Source organism: Drosophila montana, unplaced genomic scaffold (genome assembly GCF_035044405.1).
Source record: "Drosophila montana isolate Dmon_TW-CO22-7 unplaced genomic scaffold, ASM3504440v1 contig_2438_1, whole genome shotgun sequence".
Lineage (NCBI taxonomy): Eukaryota > Metazoa > Arthropoda > Insecta > Diptera > Drosophilidae > Drosophila > Drosophila montana.
The window spans coordinates 2,419,327-2,438,469 of record NW_026997315.1 but is presented as its reverse complement, the minus strand read 5'-3'; the positions used below and the strand labels follow the sequence as shown (position 1 = coordinate 2,438,469).

Sequence of the window (19,143 nt, the reverse complement as noted above, 5' to 3'; positions counted from 1 at the left end):
GGGCCAGCCCAGCGGAGAGGCCTTCATCCAAATGGACTCCGAGGATTCGGCCCGGCTGTGCGCCCAGCGCAAGCACAATCAGTTCATGGTCTTTGGCAAGAAGTTTCGCTATATTGAGGTCTTTCAGTGCTCCGGCGATGATATGAATCATGTGCTCAATGGCGGGCTCGGCTCGCCAGTGGCACCGCCGCCGCATCCGGGTCATGCGCATTTGGCCGCTGCCGCCGCTGCTGCTGCTGCTGCTGCTGCCGCCGCCGCTGCGGGCAAACAGCCATCGCTGCTCTCTCCGGGTATGTTAGCTCAACCGCCGCCGCCACCCACCGGCGCTCAGGGCATCGGCTCACACTCCCATACACACGCACACTCACATTCACACACGCATGCGCACGCACACACACATGCCGCTGCCGCGGCCGCAGCTGCTGCAGCTGCCCATCATGCATTGCAAACATCGCCGGTGGCCGCTGCCGCCGCTGCTGCCTCCATGCTGGGCGCCACCTCACATGCACCGCTCACCGCTGGCACGGCCAGCGGTCTAGCCGGCTTTATGAGCGCCTCGCCCACGGCCACTATATCCAGTCACTCCTCCCTGGGCTCACTGTCCAGCAGTGGCCTGGCCCAAGGTGGCCTTTCCGCGGCACACGCCGGCTATGCCTTTAATCTCTCGCTGCCGCCCCTTGCTGGCGGTCATTCGGCAGCCGCCGCGTCCAATCCGGCGCTGCTCGCCCAGCAGCAGGCACAGTTTATAGCGCAGCAGAGTCTGCTCGCTCGCCAACAGGCGGCCGCTGTGGCCGCGGAGCAGCAGCATCATCAGCTCTATGCAAATGCCGCAATGCTGCAGCAGCATCAGCTCTATATGCAGCACCCGGGCGCCGCCGCCGCCGCTGCCGCTGCCATGGGCGGCCAGCCGCAATTTGTGCTCATGCAGCGACCCTATCTGCAGCCCTTTCAGCTGGGCTACATGCCCACCGCGGGGGGCTATCAGTTCGCCGGCGCCAGCTCTGCCGCGCCGAGTGCCAGTGCAGCTGGAGCCGGCAATGCCGCTAACAATGCCGCCTTGGCGCTTCAATCACATTCCATGAAGCGCTCCTATGAGAATGCCTTTCAGCAGGATCCGACTGGAGCAGCGGCAGCAGCGAGTGCTGCCAAGCGGGCTTTGACCCGAGCGCAAAACAGCGTTTACTCCTACTATAATCCGGGCATTTAGTGGGGCTCAATCGTGATTGATGGCTTGGATTGACTTCAAGCTAATTTCGACTTTCTCTGTCTGTTATCAATCATGGGTGATTGTTGAAACTTCAGCTTTTCAAGCATATTCCATTTGGGCACTTAGCGTTTTCTGTTTGCTCTTTATCAATCACAATTGAGCGATGTAAGATGTACTGTCAATGAAACTCCAACACTTCAAGCACATTCCAAGTCATTTGGATTTGTTATCAAACAAAAGCATATTTTATTTATATTTTATCAATCATGATTGATTGGTAAATTTTCCCATAAATGAAACTCCGACACTTCAATCACATTCCAAGGCCTTGCATATATTTTTTGTTCGTTATCAATCAAGATTGATTGACTGACGCTTATCAAATTGAACCTCGGCTTTTATCAGGCGACAATGTTTGCAATGCATCTTGAGTGGCAAAACATGCAATCCATATAAATACCATAGCTCATCTTGGCGAAACACAAACACACACACACACACACATACACATACCAGATATTTTGTTAGCGCTTAAATTTGTTTTTTTTATTGTAAATTTTTGTAGTAAAATTTCGTAGTCGTAAGTCTTTTAAAAATTCAAGCGACAAGTAAACGGAAATACTTTTAAGCATTTTGTCTAAGGTCTAAGCATTGCACACAAACACGCACACATACTGCACACACACACACACACACACACACATACACTACTCACACCCACCACCCACCACACAAACCCGGGCAAGCTAACAAAAATGTGCAACAAAAAATTGTTTTCGTTTTATCTTGGACTATTCCAAATTGTTTGTAAACTAAAAATTAATGCAGCTGATTCGTAAGTTTATGAATCTAATCTATATAATACTTAACACTGCTATGTGTATTGTGTATGTGCTTGTGTGTGTGTGTGTGTGGGTGCGTGGAGGGGTGTGTGGGTGTGTCTGTGTAATGTACTGTAGTGTGTGTGTGTGTGCGAAACGCTACTTCAACAACAGAGGCTAATGTCCTTCAAGCAGAGAGCGTTGGCTGTTTAAGTCTGTGTGTGTGTGTGAGTGAGTGTGCGCCACGCCCATCAAGTGCAATTTATAAATTAATATTTAAGCATAGGCACACGCCCGATACACACACACAGACACACACGCTCACTGCCTGAAGGGCGTCAGGTGTTGGCTCATGCGTAAAAAAAAAATTTAATCAAATTAAAAGCTAAATCGAAATGTGAAACAACAACAAATCGAAACCCCTGCCCCGAAAAGTTTAAAGTTTAGACTAGATTAAAACATATATACCATATATATATACCATAAAATAATAATAATAATGGAAAACAATATCCTAGCTTTTAAGACGTACAACTTGTAAAATTGGTTGGTTACACAAAACATTTTTGATTAATATTTGAATTAAGCACTAGAAAACTTTTCCTGTGTCCACAGCTGCTGCCACAGACGGGGCATTGCGATCTATACGAAAGTGAAAAAGACATTCAAACATCTATCTGTGTACTATCCCAAATGTAATCCCGATCTACTATATATCCACATATGCTCATAATGGGTTAACATACATAGATCGCAATGTCCGCTGTTGCCGGCTTCTAACACTCAAAACTCATTTATAAATGGAATTTGAATTTGATTTTGGAAACTTTTTTAATGAATGAATATATATATATATATAAATATATATATATATATATATTATATATAAGCGTATATATATATATATATATAGCTTATCGTAAATCGTTATATGTATACCATTAGCCGATAAGTGTGCGTAACTGGTGTTAGTCGCAAATTGGAATTCTTATCGATATATATCAGCTCTGAATTTTCTTTGTGTGTTCTCTGTCATCACTAATTTTAGTTTAAAGTCAAAACTCTGAAAACTCTCTCCCCCCTTTTTCTATCTATCCCTCTCTGTCTCTGGCTCTATATACTCACTCGTATATACGTCTATATATATACATAAATATCTCTGGATATCAAGAGGGGATAAGTCCAAATTGCTTTTTATCATTTGTACGTTTCTTAGCGCTTTAGTGTCTACATTTGATCTGATAAAATACATATATGGTTATGGATATTTTTTGGGTTTATGCTCTAAGTATATATCTACAAAATACGATTATATAGTATGTCTGTCATTGTCTTTGGGTTGTGTGTGTTTTGCGGTCACTTAATTACATATTCAATGTGTGTAGAACGCGCTATAATAATCCAAAATCGGTCCGAGCAGAGAGTCGACAAAAAAACTTTTACCGATCCTAACTCCTCTTCTGCGTCTAACAAACAGTTTTGCGCTGCTTCTTGCATTTCTATATATAAAATAAAATGGATACAAATTGAAAGCATGGGAAAGATTTTCATAGCTTAGCATCTAGTTTAAATGTTAGTTAACTTTTAGTTCATACGACAATCGAGTGGTTTCCCATGGGTTTTTGCAATACATACATTTACGATCTATGGCTTCCATACAAAAAAAACTCATAAGCAGCCACTTAAAAAACAATTTTATTAATAACAATTATAATACAAAATACATTTTGATTAACTTAATTAGTTTTTAGCGCACAAAAACAAAAAAACAAAAAACAAACAACAAATTTTGATATTTCATAATTTTTTTAATGCTTAGTCTAAAGACAATCGAAACTTTTATTACAAAAATTTTTATACTTCAATAAATATACATATCGCTACATTCTTATCTATAAACAATGCTCGCAATACACATTCTCTCTTTTTCGCCCTCTCTCTGCGATTCTCATGCAACATAACCTCAATCTAAAGTTCTCTGTCTCTCTCTCTCTATGTGTGTACTAAATTTTCGGCCATATTTTCTAGAATATACGCCATAATGTAGACAAATTTGTAATCTATTTTTAATCGATACATTTAGCTGACAGCCGAAATTGTGCTATTGTTTGCCCTGTCTAGCTGTTCTTTAAGTTCTCCTCCCTCACTTTGTCTTTTCCTTTCACACACTATTTCCCACTCATCCCTCTCAGCTGAGATATACACATGTATTTGTAACTCTTGGGTTTGGGCTTGGGTCTAGCTTTATACGTATTTTCAGGCACATCCTCTCAGGGCTCTGGTCTCTGTGGCCGCAGCGGGTGCTTAATTTTTTTGGACGGCGTTACGAGTTGCCACTTGTTAAAATTTTGACTGATTTTTGCAATTGGAAATTCATGGTTTATATTATGTCTCTCTTAATAATATTTTAGTGTGTGTGTGAGGGCAACTGCGTAACGTCTTAAGTGAAATGTCGAGTCATAAAACGTAAAATGTAAAACGTAATCCGTAATACCACCTAGCGCTATTTTATAGAGACACGCATCTTGTATGTAACAAAACAAAAAAAAGAAAAAGTACAAAAAATGAAGAGCCACGTCGAGCTATCGGCTAATAAACTATCAAGCCATCGATAAGCTATCGACTTGCCATCAATAAGCTGTCAATAGATATATTATCGACAAGCAATTGATCGGTAATCGATTAACGATCGATTAGCATATAAATAATAATCGATAATTTATCGATAACAATAATGGGTCCTCTGCTGCTTTTGTGTAACTCGTTGAGGAACTGGTTGTGCTCTTCTAGACCTAACTGTAATTGCATATATATGTTACGATAACGATAACTCGATTCTCTACTCATACGCCGTCGTTCTTGTCAATGGTCCAGCTGTGTGTGTTGTTGGTTTCTTTTTAATTTTTTTTACATTTTTGAAGGCTGGTTGGTGCTTGGATTAAACAAAAACAAAAAAAAAAACTGATCGGGATATAAACATGTTCTTAAGTTTACTATGTGCGCAAAATGTATTCATGGTCTCTGGGTAAAGTGGTAAATATATATATATATATATATACATAAATATATCTATATATGTGCATATATACTGATATTACATACATATCTTCAAAATCAAATTACAATTACTTTATACTACATGTCTACTCTACCATATTTTGCAAATGTCTAAACGGTGAGTGTTTTTGAATACGATTATACTTAACTTGAATTAAAAGTCGAAAAACAAAATAATATTAAACAAAAACTAACATCGAACTAACCCTAACAGCAACTACAACAATATTTACTAATCCCAAAAAAAAAAACTCAAGTCAGTTGCATTCGCAACGCGTCTATTTTCTACCTACCTTTTTGTGTTTGCTTCCTTTTTTTGGAGTCTGCATTTACTTTGGCTTTCTTCACACTAACAATCTATTCTAGTTCAAAAAAAAAAAATATAGTATACCCAGCCATACTCACAACACTGACTTTCAGATATTTGTTGTTGTACTTTAAGTTTAATTTTTAGCATTTATTTCCAATTATTAATTTATTTGCTTCTCCTTCTGTAGGTACCACTGTGCTCGGTGCTCATTTTGGTGCACATTTTCCGGCTTATGGCGCGCCGCCGCCGCCGCCGCATACCCCGCTGCTGGCCACGCCGCGAGCTCATCACGCTCACGCCCACGCCCATGCCCATCATCATCATCATCATCATCATGCGTCGGCGTTTTATCCGCCGCCGCTGGTCTACTGGCCGTATCCCAGTCCGCCCGTTTCGCCCACCACCTACTACAGCCAACCGGGCGCCCATTCGCCTTCACAGCATCAGGCAATGGTGAGTAGGCGACAGCTGTATTTATGCATATCTTTGTTCTAACTTATTGATCTGCTGACTGATTGACTGATTTGAGATTTATTTATAGAACAAATTGTTAGAACTAGAAAGCGTTCCTATATTTACCTTATTTAATTAATGTAAGTGCACGCACAATTCCACCCGTAAAACTGGACAATAAGTGAAAACCTATTCGGTTAAATGGTTTTTGCTGTCGTCTGATCGAGCTTGAATCAATAATTTTTTGTATTTCTTGAAATTACGTTTGAGAAGTGTTTCGCCATATATTTTTATATATTTTTCGACCCTTGAAATTCCCAATTATTTTATACTATATATGAAACTTTCATTTATAATGTATTTCACAGTATCCGGTGGACTTCTTTCCACCCTCGCCGCTGTCACCACCAAACGCCGGTCTCATACTCACGCCCAGCAAGAATGCCGTGCCCTTTGTGCCACCAAAGCCCACTGTTAGCAGCAACAACAACAGCAGCAGCAGCAGCAGCAGCAACAACAGCACCAACAATAGCAGCAGCAGTAAACTAACAGCCACGACGACTATTACGGCCACCACTGTAGCGGTGCCGCCGCCGTCGCAGTCGCCATCTACGCCCGCGCCTATTGTGAATGGCGTTGCAGCTGCTGCGCCTGCTCAGCCTGTGAGGGCGACGTCGCCGCCAATGCTTAGCGTGGACACAAACCACACGGCAAGTGGGACAGCAACGCATGCCTTGAAAACTGGCAACCCGAGCGCTGCGGCAAATGCCACGCCCATTGTGAGCAACTCCTGTGTGGAGCTATATATAACGTAGATACGTTTGCTGGCCCATACCCTCTCTCTTTATTTCTTTCTCACTCTCTCTTACTCTCGCTATTTATTGAGAAAGAATTTGTCTTGCCAATCGAAGAAACTTGTTAGTAGTCTAGTTAAGAACCAACTATAGATAAGTCGCTAGCTCAGACGCAAACCACTAGCAAACGCTGCGCGGCGAATTGCGGCTGCCGCACTTAACGACACGAATCTCGCCGCAAACGCCTCTCCCCCTCCCGAAACACTTCTAACAAAAATGTTAAGAGAGAATTTCATGAATTTTTTATAGAATCGGTTTTAATTAATGCTTTAAGTAGACGCCCAGTGCAAATTGCAAAATCTATTTATTATTGAAATGCTGCATAAAATATATATAACACACACATACATACATATATATATATATATTCCAAATATAAACATTAGCAAATTAGCAAAAGAATACAACTACAAATTTATCCCTAGTCAATAGTCAAATTATTTATGCAATTATCTAATTTTAACTGCATGTTAAATGTTATGTCGAAAAACAAAACAAAAAAAAAAAAAACAAATATATTGTGCAATTGTCAATGCAGGCAAATGCATTGCCAAAATCAGTCAAAATATGAATAAATGAAAATATTAATTGAGTATGCGTCAAATGTTAATATAATGTTGCTGATGCTGATGATTTAACCACGTTTTGTTTAGGCTAAGCCATCAAATCTTTGTTATTTTACGTACTCGTCAATGTGAAACCAAGAAACCAATTGTCTATTTAAACAAAAAAATAAATCTGTTTTTTTATTTGTTAAGTTTCAGTTCGATAAACAAAAATACGATATTATCAATTGTTTTCAAGTATGCAATTATTAAAATAAATCAATAAACAAAACAAAACTTAAATAAAACACATTCTCTATGCTTTGAGCATTATGTTCCAAATCCTTTTTTGAAAATTTCCATTGCCGACCTTTTATGTTCCAACTGGATTTAATGCTGGTTGTGGTATTTCCTAATGAAATACCAGGCGCACAGCGTCTGCAGCTGACAGCTCTGATCTTGTTGTTCCATTTATTTTCTGTAGGATGCTCGCGCTTAGAAGAGAGCGGGAAGAATAAAAGAGCAAAAAAAAAGCAGGCGAACAAGTGAGCATAGCAGAATTATGTTATGAGCGCTCAGCTGCGCTTTAAGCTTTTTGTACGCACACATCCTAAGTGAAAGCATAGTTATCATGCACAGTAAAGTAAGCTGCTTCCGTTGCTGTGCGCCTGGTATTTCGTCTCGATAAATGCGACAGCAAAACAGCATTGAACAGCTAATTAAATTTGGTATTTTCATGCCACTTTTGCCTGCGGTCAAATTATTTCCAATTTAATGCCAAAGTTGTTGATTTTCTACGCGCTGTACCAGGCGAACATAATGAGCAGCAGATGGCTTAAGGTCGCTTGTTACGAAGGGCGCAAGCAAACACGCACACATTGGAAGAACGTTTAGAAAGAACAAAAACAAGCACAACGCAAGCGAATGCGCGAGCATAACAGAACTTGTGGTGAGCAGCGTTCAGCTCAGCTTTCAGCTCAGTTCTGGTCGCGAATTCACCACATCGCTCAGCGCTGCTTTCACCTCAGCTCTCGGTGCTGCGCTGTCAGCTTTCTGGTTTGCGAGCACAGGTAACATGAAAATAATATCAACTAGCTGTCGTTGGTGTTCGCCTGGTTTTGTGTCTGAAATAATAACGAAATTTCTGACGAAATTTTTTCTGTCCTTGGCGCAAATACAATATTCCGCCTGCTCACCTCAGCTCTGGCTTGACAATTTAAGCCAATCAAATCCCAGCCGAAAGAGAAACATGAACAAGTTGCTTGATTTATTTGCTTTATTTAAACAACAATTAAAAACGCATTCACAATTTATTTCTATTAATATCTAATTAATGAGCCGACAATTGGACGACATTAAAAATAACAGTTGCAGCGATAAGTGGGCCGTCGCTAGGGCCGTAAATAAACACGTTTGATATATGCAATCTGATTTGATAAATCGTTGAAAAATGGCGTTACAAACGGACGAAAGTCCCACCGACCAGTTAAAAGTATGCACGGTCGCTGTGAACCATCATCCGGTCGCACCGTACCATAAACCACATTTAAAATAGATTAAAAATTTACGCCGCGAGGGGGGGAGAAAGACTTTTAGTTTCTTTGTTATATTTATTTTTATGCAGCATCATTTGCTGCACCTGATGACGGGTCCAACGCTCCCCCTCCAGGCTGATGTCCACATGATAATTTATCAATGGCTGCTGTTTTGGACATGCTGCTAACTGATGCTGATACTGCTGCTGCTGCTGCTGCTGCTGCTTTTCTTCTACCCGTCCTCCTCTCCCCTGCTGCTGCTTGTGGCGCCTATCAAAAGTGCATTAGGCGTGGTCCTGCGGCGCACCATTTGCGTTGACAAGTTTGTCCTGGCTAAACGAAAAGCGCAAAGAAAACAGTTGGTTAATGCGACAAAAATGCATTGCGAATGTGTGTGTGTGTGTGTGTGTGTAAGTGTTTGTGTGTGTGACTGTGTGTGGAGGCAGTGGCTAAAGGGTTGTGGTTTAGTGGTTCGAGATTCGAACTTCGCGGGGCTGTTTGGCATTTTTATGGCCGCACACTCGAGTTGGCAGTGCACTTCCGCTAATGCAGCCGGAAATGGCAAATAAATCTCATTTGTAATCGTAAAATATATATTTTAAGAACTTTGAACCAGCAGCGGCCACACACACACACACACACACACACACACACACAACAATAAAGATGCGCCGCCAAAAGTTGTGAAATAGTTGGAAAAACTTTTTCCGTTGCCACTCGAAAGTAAGTCAATAAAAATGCCTCAACAAGCGATGCAACGCGTCCAAAAAGCAAACAAGAAAACCAAAAAAAAAAGGATATCGGCATATTTTGTAAAGCTTAGCGACTTAGCGACTGTCGCCAACTGCCATCGAGAGGCGCACAAGGACACTTTCCGGCTGGTTTTAAGCCCTGGAAACTTTTATTGATTTAGCGGCATTATTTCATCTTTTATTTTGCTCGCAATAATATTCACTTAAGTGAATACCCATGAATACCATGAATCATTGCATAAATAAATTAGGTTTTTGCTGAAAGTTTGTTACAGGATTTCGGTTAACTGCAGCCTGAGAGTGAGCATACATATAGGTAAGTCAGCAGGTGCTTTGGGTTAGGGGCAGCAACAACTTAAATAGATTGGAATTTGGACAAATACCTTACAATGGGCTTGGGATTTAATGCCGGGTCCCCTTTTTTGTAGCTGACTGCGGTTCTTAAGATGAATTGGAATTGGAATAAGGATCAGGGTGAATGGATATGTAGTAGATAAGGGAAGATAGTAATAATAAAGGAAGTGGTTGGAAGCCAAGAGAGCGTACGTTAAGCTGGAGGAAAGTCAGCTCCTGCAAAGAAGAAAGTTGAATTCTAGTAAGATATAGGAGTTGTTTTGTATGATCTATTTGCATCCTTACTCATACTTCAATGATGGGGATTCTGGCATTTGATTAAGTCTTCAGTCTCAGCAAACTATGAAACAGATGTGTTTGTTGCTGATAATTTTATGTCTGAAATGAAAAATAAGAGAAAGGAAGAAGGTTGAATTCTAGTAAGACATAAAATTCTGGCATTTAACTCAGTCTTTAGTCTCAGCAATAGATAAAAAAGATTCATTTGTTGCTGATGAGCTTGTGTCTGGAATGAAAAAAGCTAAATAGCATTTAATGAATATAACAAAATCTCAAAGCCAAGAGTCTTGCTAGCCATTGTTGCTTAAAACTAAGTTGTCTTATTGTCCAATTATTTATATTGTTATAAACAAAAAAAGAAAACAAAGCAAACCAAAAAGCAACACAGCTATCTTTTAGGTCTCTCTTTAAATTTCCCATTTTATTTTTAAAATGCCCAACAATTTTTCTGCTGTGTCGGAGAAAAAGTTCAAACAGCATTTCGACACCTTCACGAATTTTGACCAAATATTTACCCTCAGGATATGCACTCCGGCGACGTGTGTGTGTGTGTGTGTGTGTGCTCGGAGGAGCTGCCGCACGCCCCCCTCCCGCTTCCGTCGTGCACATTTCCTCTGCGCCTGATGCCTGGTTGTCTGGCAAAAAGAAAATCAATTTCAGGCACATTACGAGAACACAACCCGAACGGAATTTCAAGTTGATTTTATTATTTACTTGTACTTTGGATTTGTACTTCGTACTCTTGTATTTGTATTTGTATTTTGTGTTTGTATTTGCTGTTTGACAGATTTAGCTGAACGCTCAGACAACACACACACACACAGACACACACATCAGACTTTAAAATTGCCCAAGGCTGCGCAAAGGCAGAAGGAGGAACAAAATGACTGCATTGCGTCCTTTTGAGACACATTATAAGCACTGGCTAAGCTGAGGCATTCGCTTCGCTTCCCTCTCTGCAAGTCAAATAAATCGAAATATTAAGAGTGCGGCAGCCAAGTGGGAACTGAAGATTGAGTCCTTAAATAGAGCGGTGTGCGTGTCGTGTTCATTTGGCGTGACACGAACTCAAGGGACTCGCAGGTCTCTTATAGTTGGACTTTATGCGTCTAAATAAAACGGAATAATTGAGTTTATTATAATAATATTCGAATTTTCTGGCAAGCTTAAACGATCTTATTTCGATTATTCTCATTAAATCGATTCATCGAGGTTTTTCATAGACGAAAGAATTACTTCTGTAAAACGATTTATATAACGATATCTTAAGCTTGCTTTATTAAAAATACTAGCGGGTATAACCCGGCCTTGCCCGTGGCATGTATGTTATAAAATCAATGTTTTCAAAAAGCTTTGAAAATGATTTCGAAACTGATCGGACGGGAATCAAACAAACTTAAAATTCACCAAAAAAAACTTTGAAATGCATTTTCCACCGAATAAGTTTAGATTTTGCGAAAAATTTGAAACACGTCTCAAATGATTTTTCTTATAGATCTTTGGAAATAAATTTGAACACAAAACGTCATCCACCAAATCTTCGACCCCCATTTGCAATAAGGAGGGATGGATTTTTCAAAAAGTGTGAAACGCCCCTCAAATGAATTTGAACAAAGACCATTGAAAATAAACAAAAATGTTACATACAAACGTTTTTCGCAATTTTTCCACAATTGCGGGTGGAATTTCCCGAAACCCCGCCTTAACGTGCACCTACATCACATAAGGTAACTACAGTGAAAATTTCAGCTGATCACCAATCAGTCAGTCAGTCAGTCAGTCAGTCAGTCAGGACAAACAGTTTTATATATAGAGATAAGTATCGATAAATTATCGATATATTGTAAGATTTATCGCTAGTCTGCCGTAGTAACCAAAGTATTAAGTATTTGGTATTTTCGATAATACCAAAATTATCGATAATTTTGCTGTCCTATCATAACAGATTGGAATATTGGAATAATCCATATTTGTTTACAACTCAGTCAGGACAAACAGTTTTATATATAGAGATAAGTATCGATAAATTATCGATATATTGTAAGATTCATCGCTAGTCTGCCGTAGTAACCAAAGTATTTAGTATTTGGTATTTTCGATAATACCAAAATTATCGATAATTTTGTTGTCCTATCATAACAGATTGGAATATTGGAATAATCCATATTTTTTTACAACTCTATTCGAGATTTTCAAAAATTAGATGTTAGTAACTTATGTTCATCCCAAACAACAATCGATAAATATATCGATGAAGCTGCTACCTATCAAGTGATAGATATTTCATCTATTTATATCTTTAAACCATTTGAGGCCATATGTGTATCGTTTATAAGGGACACGCGCTCATCTTTAGGAGAGTCTGTAAATAGTTCCTGGGGGCTTCTCATTAGGGTGGACCACAGTTGCGATAGCAAAACTCAAATTTGGAAAGTTTTTTTGTTTTTTTTGTTGCTTTTATCTGATTTAAACTAAACTACTTTGGGCAATTGATTGTCAAGTATGTGTGTGTGTGTGTGCAGAGTGTTTTTTCTCTCCATCTCGCCACCTCCTCTGATGCCCTCTCGCTCTTTTAGCTGGCGGCGTCTGAGCTGGCGCTTTTTGATGTCTGTCTTCAGTTTTCGAGCCATTTTTTCACTTTTTTTTTGCAGCTCTTGTGCGATTTCATTTACTTTGTGTAAAACACACACACAAAGCCTAAGTAATAGGTGTGTGTGCGTCTCGTGAGGCAATGAAGTGCATTTGGAGCACACTTGATGCACGTACAGCGCGCAGCGCCTTTTTAGATGTATTGTAAATGACTGCAGTGGGCGGCATCGCACTTGGGCACACAGCAAGGGGGCGTGGCGCTGGGTTTGTCGACGCGGTTCGTTAGTTTTGACACACAGACAGGAAGAGGAAGTGGGCGTGCGTGTGTGTGTGAGTGAGTGTGTGGCGTCTGTTTGATAAGTGGCAGCAATTTTTATGCTGCCATCTGCTGCTTCTAGCACTCCTTTCAGCTCAGCATTTTTTTGCGTGTGTGTGTGTGTGTGTGTGTATTGTTCCTTAGCCTGAGACTACGACAAGCGGGTATCTCGGCTGATCCTTTGGCAAGAAAAAATAAAATAGAAGAAGCAGAAAACTGTGGCCCCACTAATGAAATTGTTAATTTTTGTTAGCAAAGTCACGTACACGATGTGTTGATGACGCTCGAGTGTGCCACACGCCCCCTCCCCACACCCCTACTCACACCTCTGGCAATTGGCAAGGCGCCGCAAAGCCTGGCCGAGGCAGTGCATCGGAAGATAAGGTTGAAGGTTCGGTGGGTGCTGTGCCTCATGAGCTGCAGCAATTTGGTAGACAATTTGCGAGCGAAACTTAATTTATGTGCAACAGTTTTTCTCATATACATTTTTCTTTTTTGCTGCCGCTAAATCGAAAAGTTTTTGGAGTGCGCGCTGTGATTTTCGCGTGATTTGTGCTGCAATATTTGAGTACAAAAAACAGTTATTTAGTTTACGGCCAACACACACACACAAACTCACACACACAGGCACACCGCACGTGCATGCAACGACTTGCTCCAAAGTCAAAGCGAAAAAGTCGCATTGCAGCAATTTTTGTGTTACGCTTGCCAACTGCTGCCCGCAGAGGGGTGGGTGCCGACGGGGGGAAGGGGGCGTGGGGTGGTTGTTGGGTGCCTAGCCATTAATACCATTTACCTACATCTTGGCCTGTGCTGGCATGCAGCCCAAGCACCCTGCCCCCTGCCCCCTGCCCCCATTGCTATCTCTCACCCTCTCGCTCCTGCCCAAAATTTATATTACGTATACGCCAAAGTGGCTGACTGACTGCTTACTCTCTTCCCCTGCCGCTTTTCGCTTGCCGCCTGCTGCCTACCCTGCCATTTTGCGCCTCGTCGCTTCTTGTGTTTTGTTGCTCTTTGTTGCCATTTGCAAGTTTTGCATTGCATTTTATTCTACTTTATTCACGTTTCTTTTTGCCTTTCTTCGTTTCTTCGGTGTATGTGTGTGTTTTTTTCCTTTGGCCATTGTATTTATGCACAAGTGCAGAACGTGGCAGCAACAAAATGTCTGCGTTGCATGCAACATTTACTTTTTTTTATGGTTTTAATTTTTTTTTTGCTCTGCAGGTTTATAACTGCTTTGTTCGGCTCTCGTATAGAATTTGCCATTGTTGCGGTTACATAAAATTCAAATGCAATGAAAATTCATTAGAAAACAAAACACATTTTGCCATTGCATACTTTTTGGGGCTGGACAAAGCGATGAACAGGGGGGCGATGTTCAAAATCCTGAAGAGATTTCTGTAAAGAAACAGATCTTCATAAGCTGCGCTATTAATAAAGTGTTAAGCTGATTACTTTAATGCTGTAAATCAGTTGTTGAGTCAGGGTGGGCTGAAAATTGGATGATAAGTCGAGTGAAGAATTCATTCCGGCAATAGCCCTAGGTTTACTGGGAAACATTATATGCACAACAATTTTTCATTTATTCTAATATAATCCCTGTCAACTTATTACTCCCTTGTCGAGGGTATTTTCATTTTGTTATGATATGTGGAACGTATATGTGGAACAAGACCCCAAAAAGTATATATATTCTTGGTCTGTCTGTTACTTTGCTTCAAAGTTGTCCTACTTCTTGTAGCAGTTTAGTCAGATCGGTTTACAACTATCATATAGTTGCCAGTTTGCTCGAAAATTTAATTCTTTTATGAAAGTTTTTGGTTTTAAAATATCTAGACTAACTTTGGCATTTAAGAGTTTTATTAAGCTCCTTACGTATGAACAAAATTTTATCCACATCGGATTACTATATCATAGAGCTCTACAGGAAAAATCGGTCGAAAATTAATTTGGTAAACAGCAAGTTATTGTAATTCTCTTATTTTTCAACATTTTCCTAACAAAGGAGCGTGCGTGCCTTCATATTTATTTGGATTAATGTATCATAAGGTCGTAAATAAAGGGAATTTAATCTTCGGCGTCCGAATATAGCCCAATCATTATTATTTTCATTATAATAATATTATTATTTTTTTATTATTATTATTATTACTATTTTTAAAAAGTATTATTGCATAAGCTTGCGTTCAAAAAATGTTATTTAGTTTTGAAGAAAATCTTTAAGCAAAACTAAATTTCGCAAAGAATAACAACTGTCTTATCTAATGTTATGTCTGGATAAACTATGGCTATTAAATGTAACAGCTTCTGAGCGCAGCTCGATTTGCCCTGCTTGCAGCTGCTGGCTACTTGAAAACATCTGCCAAAGATTACACAACATTTTCTCACCTGTTTCACAATCAATTTGCGACCGTCATCAGCCGTAATCTTGGCCAAAAAGATGTGGGTGCGCCACATGGCCAATACGCACACACACACACGCACATGCGGCGTACACGTAATCTGTTTAAACACACAATAAATAATGAAAAACTGCGCATATGCGAATAAAGCTAAAAGCGGAATTTGCATATAAAAAGAGCTAAGCGAGAGGAAGAAGCGGGAGCGGAGCAAGAAAACACAACAGCGAAAAGCCGTAAGCGTAACATATAATGGCCAACAGTGGCCTAGTGGGCTGACGGAGAGGGGGGGGGGGGGTGGTTGACGGGAGGGGGGAGGGGGGTCGCTGTTAGCTGCGACTAGCTGGTCACGTTCATTTTAAGGGCTCGAGTGCAGGGGGCGGGTAGGTGTGGCAATCATGAACATGCCATAATGCTTGTGACCGCGACTATTAAATCAACACACGCGCTACCAAATACACACACACACACAGACACGCACGCACACACACACAAATAGGAGCAGAGCGTGAACGGGGGCTTGGGAGTTAAAGAGCGCGCGTGCATATTTCCTATGATTTATTATTATTTCGTGCGGTTTTTCGCTATTATTTAAATTTTAAATAGCTGTAAAGTGCACACACAAGCACACAAGCATGCAAACACACACACAAACAAACACATACACACGCCCACTAGAAATTGTATTTGCTGGCTGCCTGATTTTATTGTAGTCCTTGCCAGCGCTTGGCTTTTAAAATCCTGGTTGCCAGTTGTTGTTGTTGTTCCTGTTGTTGTTGGTATCATTATTATTATCGTTGGCATTGTTTGTTGGCATGTTGTAGCATGCCCCGTGGCTGCAGTTACAGCTGTTGTTATTGTTATTGTTGTTGTCGATTTCGCAGCGCAGCCATTTTGTGGTAAATAGAGTCGTTTAAATGCATACAAATAGTGCCCCGCTCTATGTGTGTGTGTGGAACAGTATGTTGTGCTTTGTGTGTGCTTGTGGCAAGATTTTATAATAACATTCCATAATGCAACGTTCGCATGTCACTCTGCAACATTAACAAGCCACGAAATTGTTATTTAATTTTTTCGTTGCCTACTTTTTGGGGCAGCCGGAATTACTATAGTCGACAAAATGGTCACCCTAATGGATATGCCAAAAAAAAACAGGCCGAACATTTACAATGGCCGTAAAACAGAGCCAAAATCTATTTATTAATAGAAGCGAGCGTAGGTTTTTGACCCAAATGTGAGCTTTGCGGTTTAAGAAAGAAGCGAATAACTGTTTTCTTTCACTAGTATCTAACTTTGCTTATACCTTCGCTTCTTCGTGCATTTAAAAGCTGCGTTACTTAGTCTACTATAAGTAAAAAGGGTTCTCTCTTTACTTTGTTTTTACTTTACTTCTTAGCACTCACAGGTTTGCTTTCCGCATCATTCTTTCTTCGCTTCTCTCTGCGCTTTGCTGTTTTGCTCCACTACGCATAGTTTTTCTATCTGTTATGCTTCTCGCTTCAATGACTTCTCGCATGACACTAGCCTTCGCTGCTCTTCCGTATTCACTTCTCTCTTTGCTAGCAATTGCTACGCTTCTCGCTTCTTATCCAGTTCACTTTGCTTCTCGCTGCTGGGTAATATTTATATAGCAATGCGAGAAGCCGTTTGGTGGTCCTAAAAGCCATACAAGAGGAATAAAATTGAAATATTGCCGCAACACCCAAAGCTGTTGGGTCTCACACGAGAGCTGAATGGAGCTCGGAGGGCGGCTCATTACATGTCACGAGTTGTCTGGGGCGCTTAGCGGATTTTGTGACAGGCGAGTGGCAGCAACAGCGCGCTGCCTCGGCCGCCCCTTTGCCCTCTGCGCTCATGTCAAACCAATCACTTGTAATGCGGCTCATGTCGCAAGCTGTGAGCTGTGAGCTGCGGGCTGTGAATCTAACTCGAGCGACATCGATTTTTTTTAGGGCACAAAGACAAAAGTTATTAGCAGCAAGTGACATTAAGTGACAGCAGGAGCAGCGGCAGCAGCAACAGCAGCTGGCGATGCATGCTTCCGAAATCGTAAGTCGAGGCAGCTGCCACAAGGTGTGGTATAAATGTAATAGTGCCACGCGAAATGAAAGCGCTTTTCATTACGTTTTATATGGACAGAATAATTTATTTTAGATAAGCGCAGCAAATAGCAGACTGGTGTGAGAATAACGAAAAACATATGACTTAAAAAGGAAGTAAAGAAGAAAGCACTGCAAAAAGTTTAGTAAGAAGCAAACAGAGAAGTAAGCTAAAAAGTGTCCAAGAAATAAGTGACAGATATGGGCTAAAGTATAACTGGCAGAGAGCAAAGTATTAGAAGCAAAGCGTTAAGCAAAAAGAGTAGTTAAGCGAAAAGTACATACACTTAAAAATTATGAAGGCAATTCAGAAGTAATAATCATTGAAAAGAGAAGGGGAAGCAAGCATGGGCCGGACGAAGCGTATCCATCAAGAGAAGTACATAAGACACATGAGAGAAGCAAGGCCAAAAGAAAAATAAGTTATGTACAAAGTTAAGTGAGAAGAGTAGCAAGGTCTAAAACGAAAAGCTTTGCGGTAAGCAAAAACAAAGTACGCAGAGAAGTAATGAGCGTCGACAATTAAGCGAGAAGCATATCGAATAAAAAAACTCATTTATGAAGACTAAGGAGCGAAAAGCATAGCGAAGAGAATAACTTAGGCTTGAAGCTCTCTATTTGAAGTTAACTTATCATAATATAAACAAGGTTTCTTGCTGCCCAGCCAAGTACATTACAAAACATTACCATCACGTTTTACGCTTTGCCTCTCTTTACAGCTCACTGGGCTGCGATTAGATTGATTCAGTTTTAGAGAAGTTTCGTGCAGCTGCCCAATAAATGTTACTAAATGTCAACAATGAAATACGCCCCAATGTTGCGTTGTGCTTCGCTGCGCTCTGCTGCGCCATACTTGGCGTATACTTAATAATATTATAATAAATGCGCGGCAGTTGCAGCCCAGCGTTTGGGTCGGCTGCATAAACTGACGTTTTATTTGGCACACAACATTTTAGCTTATTTTCCTCTATATGTGTGTGTGTTTGTATGTTTGTGTGCGTGTGTGTGTGCAACTGTGCAGCACCATAACTGGTAACATAACTGGCATTGTGCGCTGTGGCTGCGGCTGCGGCTCGGTGCCACTCGGTGCAGAACAGCAAATGAAACTGGCTAAAAATGAAAACAAATAGAAATTTATTGCCTGGAATTTATGACAATTTACATTTGGCCCTTTATGCATCGTCCTCTTTTGGTTTAAGGAACACAAAAAAAAATGCCGAATCGCCCGAGCAAATCTTCAATGGGTTTTTGTATTTTTAGCTATGCATTAAAAAGCGCTCAAAGTGGCTGTTAGATGGAGAATATTATGCAGTTTTAAGCTTTAAGTGAGCTTAATTGTATGCGTGGAGCATATTAAAGCTTATAGCTTGAGGCTTAATGCGCTTTCAAAGCTGTTAGCTGGGAATAATATTATGCGAGCGTGCATTAGCTGAAGTTGACATTTGGGGCTGTAATATAATTGAAGCTTTAAATATGCTTATTAATATTAAAACTCATATTTCTTAATCTACTTTTACAGAGCAGTTTTTTTGGGCTAATGAGTTAGCTGTGAGCTCAGGTTAAGACTTTA

At 40.5% G+C, this 19,143-nt stretch overlaps 1 protein-coding gene and 1 long non-coding RNA gene across 10 annotated transcripts in view; one reads left to right on the top strand and one right to left on the bottom strand.

Annotated features, from left to right (window-relative positions):
* fus (fusilli) overlaps positions 1-7,216 on the top strand; it is a 29,499-nt gene extending 22,283 nt beyond the window's left edge. For 4 of the 5 annotated variants that reach the window (XM_064681894.1, XM_064681895.1, XM_064681893.1 and 1 more), the window contains one exon: positions 2-3,911. In XM_064681894.1, coding sequence (XP_064537964.1) covers positions 2-1,207 — 1,206 coding nt within the window. In that variant the 3' untranslated portion in view covers positions 1,208-3,911. Of the gene's footprint in view, position 1; positions 3,912-5,582; positions 5,849-6,216 lie in introns of those variants that run through there. The other variant, XM_064681896.1, reaches the window with a different exon arrangement.
* A 1,289-nt stretch (positions 7,217-8,505) lies between these two features.
* Positions 8,506-11,077, bottom strand: LOC135428121 (uncharacterized). 5 transcript variants are annotated; one of them, XR_010436200.1, is made up of 4 exons: positions 10,683-11,000; positions 10,174-10,266; positions 10,081-10,104; positions 8,506-9,115 (listed from the first exon to the last, which is right to left on the bottom strand). It is a non-coding gene; the product is annotated as an uncharacterized LOC135428121 (long non-coding RNA). The 5 variants fall into 5 exon arrangements; XR_010436197.1 differs by having other exon boundaries at positions 9,918-10,104; positions 10,683-10,998; XR_010436198.1 differs by lacking the exon at positions 8,506-9,115 and having other exon boundaries at positions 9,591-10,104; positions 10,683-10,802; positions 10,882-11,001.
* Positions 11,078-19,143: the final 8,066 nt, after the last annotated feature.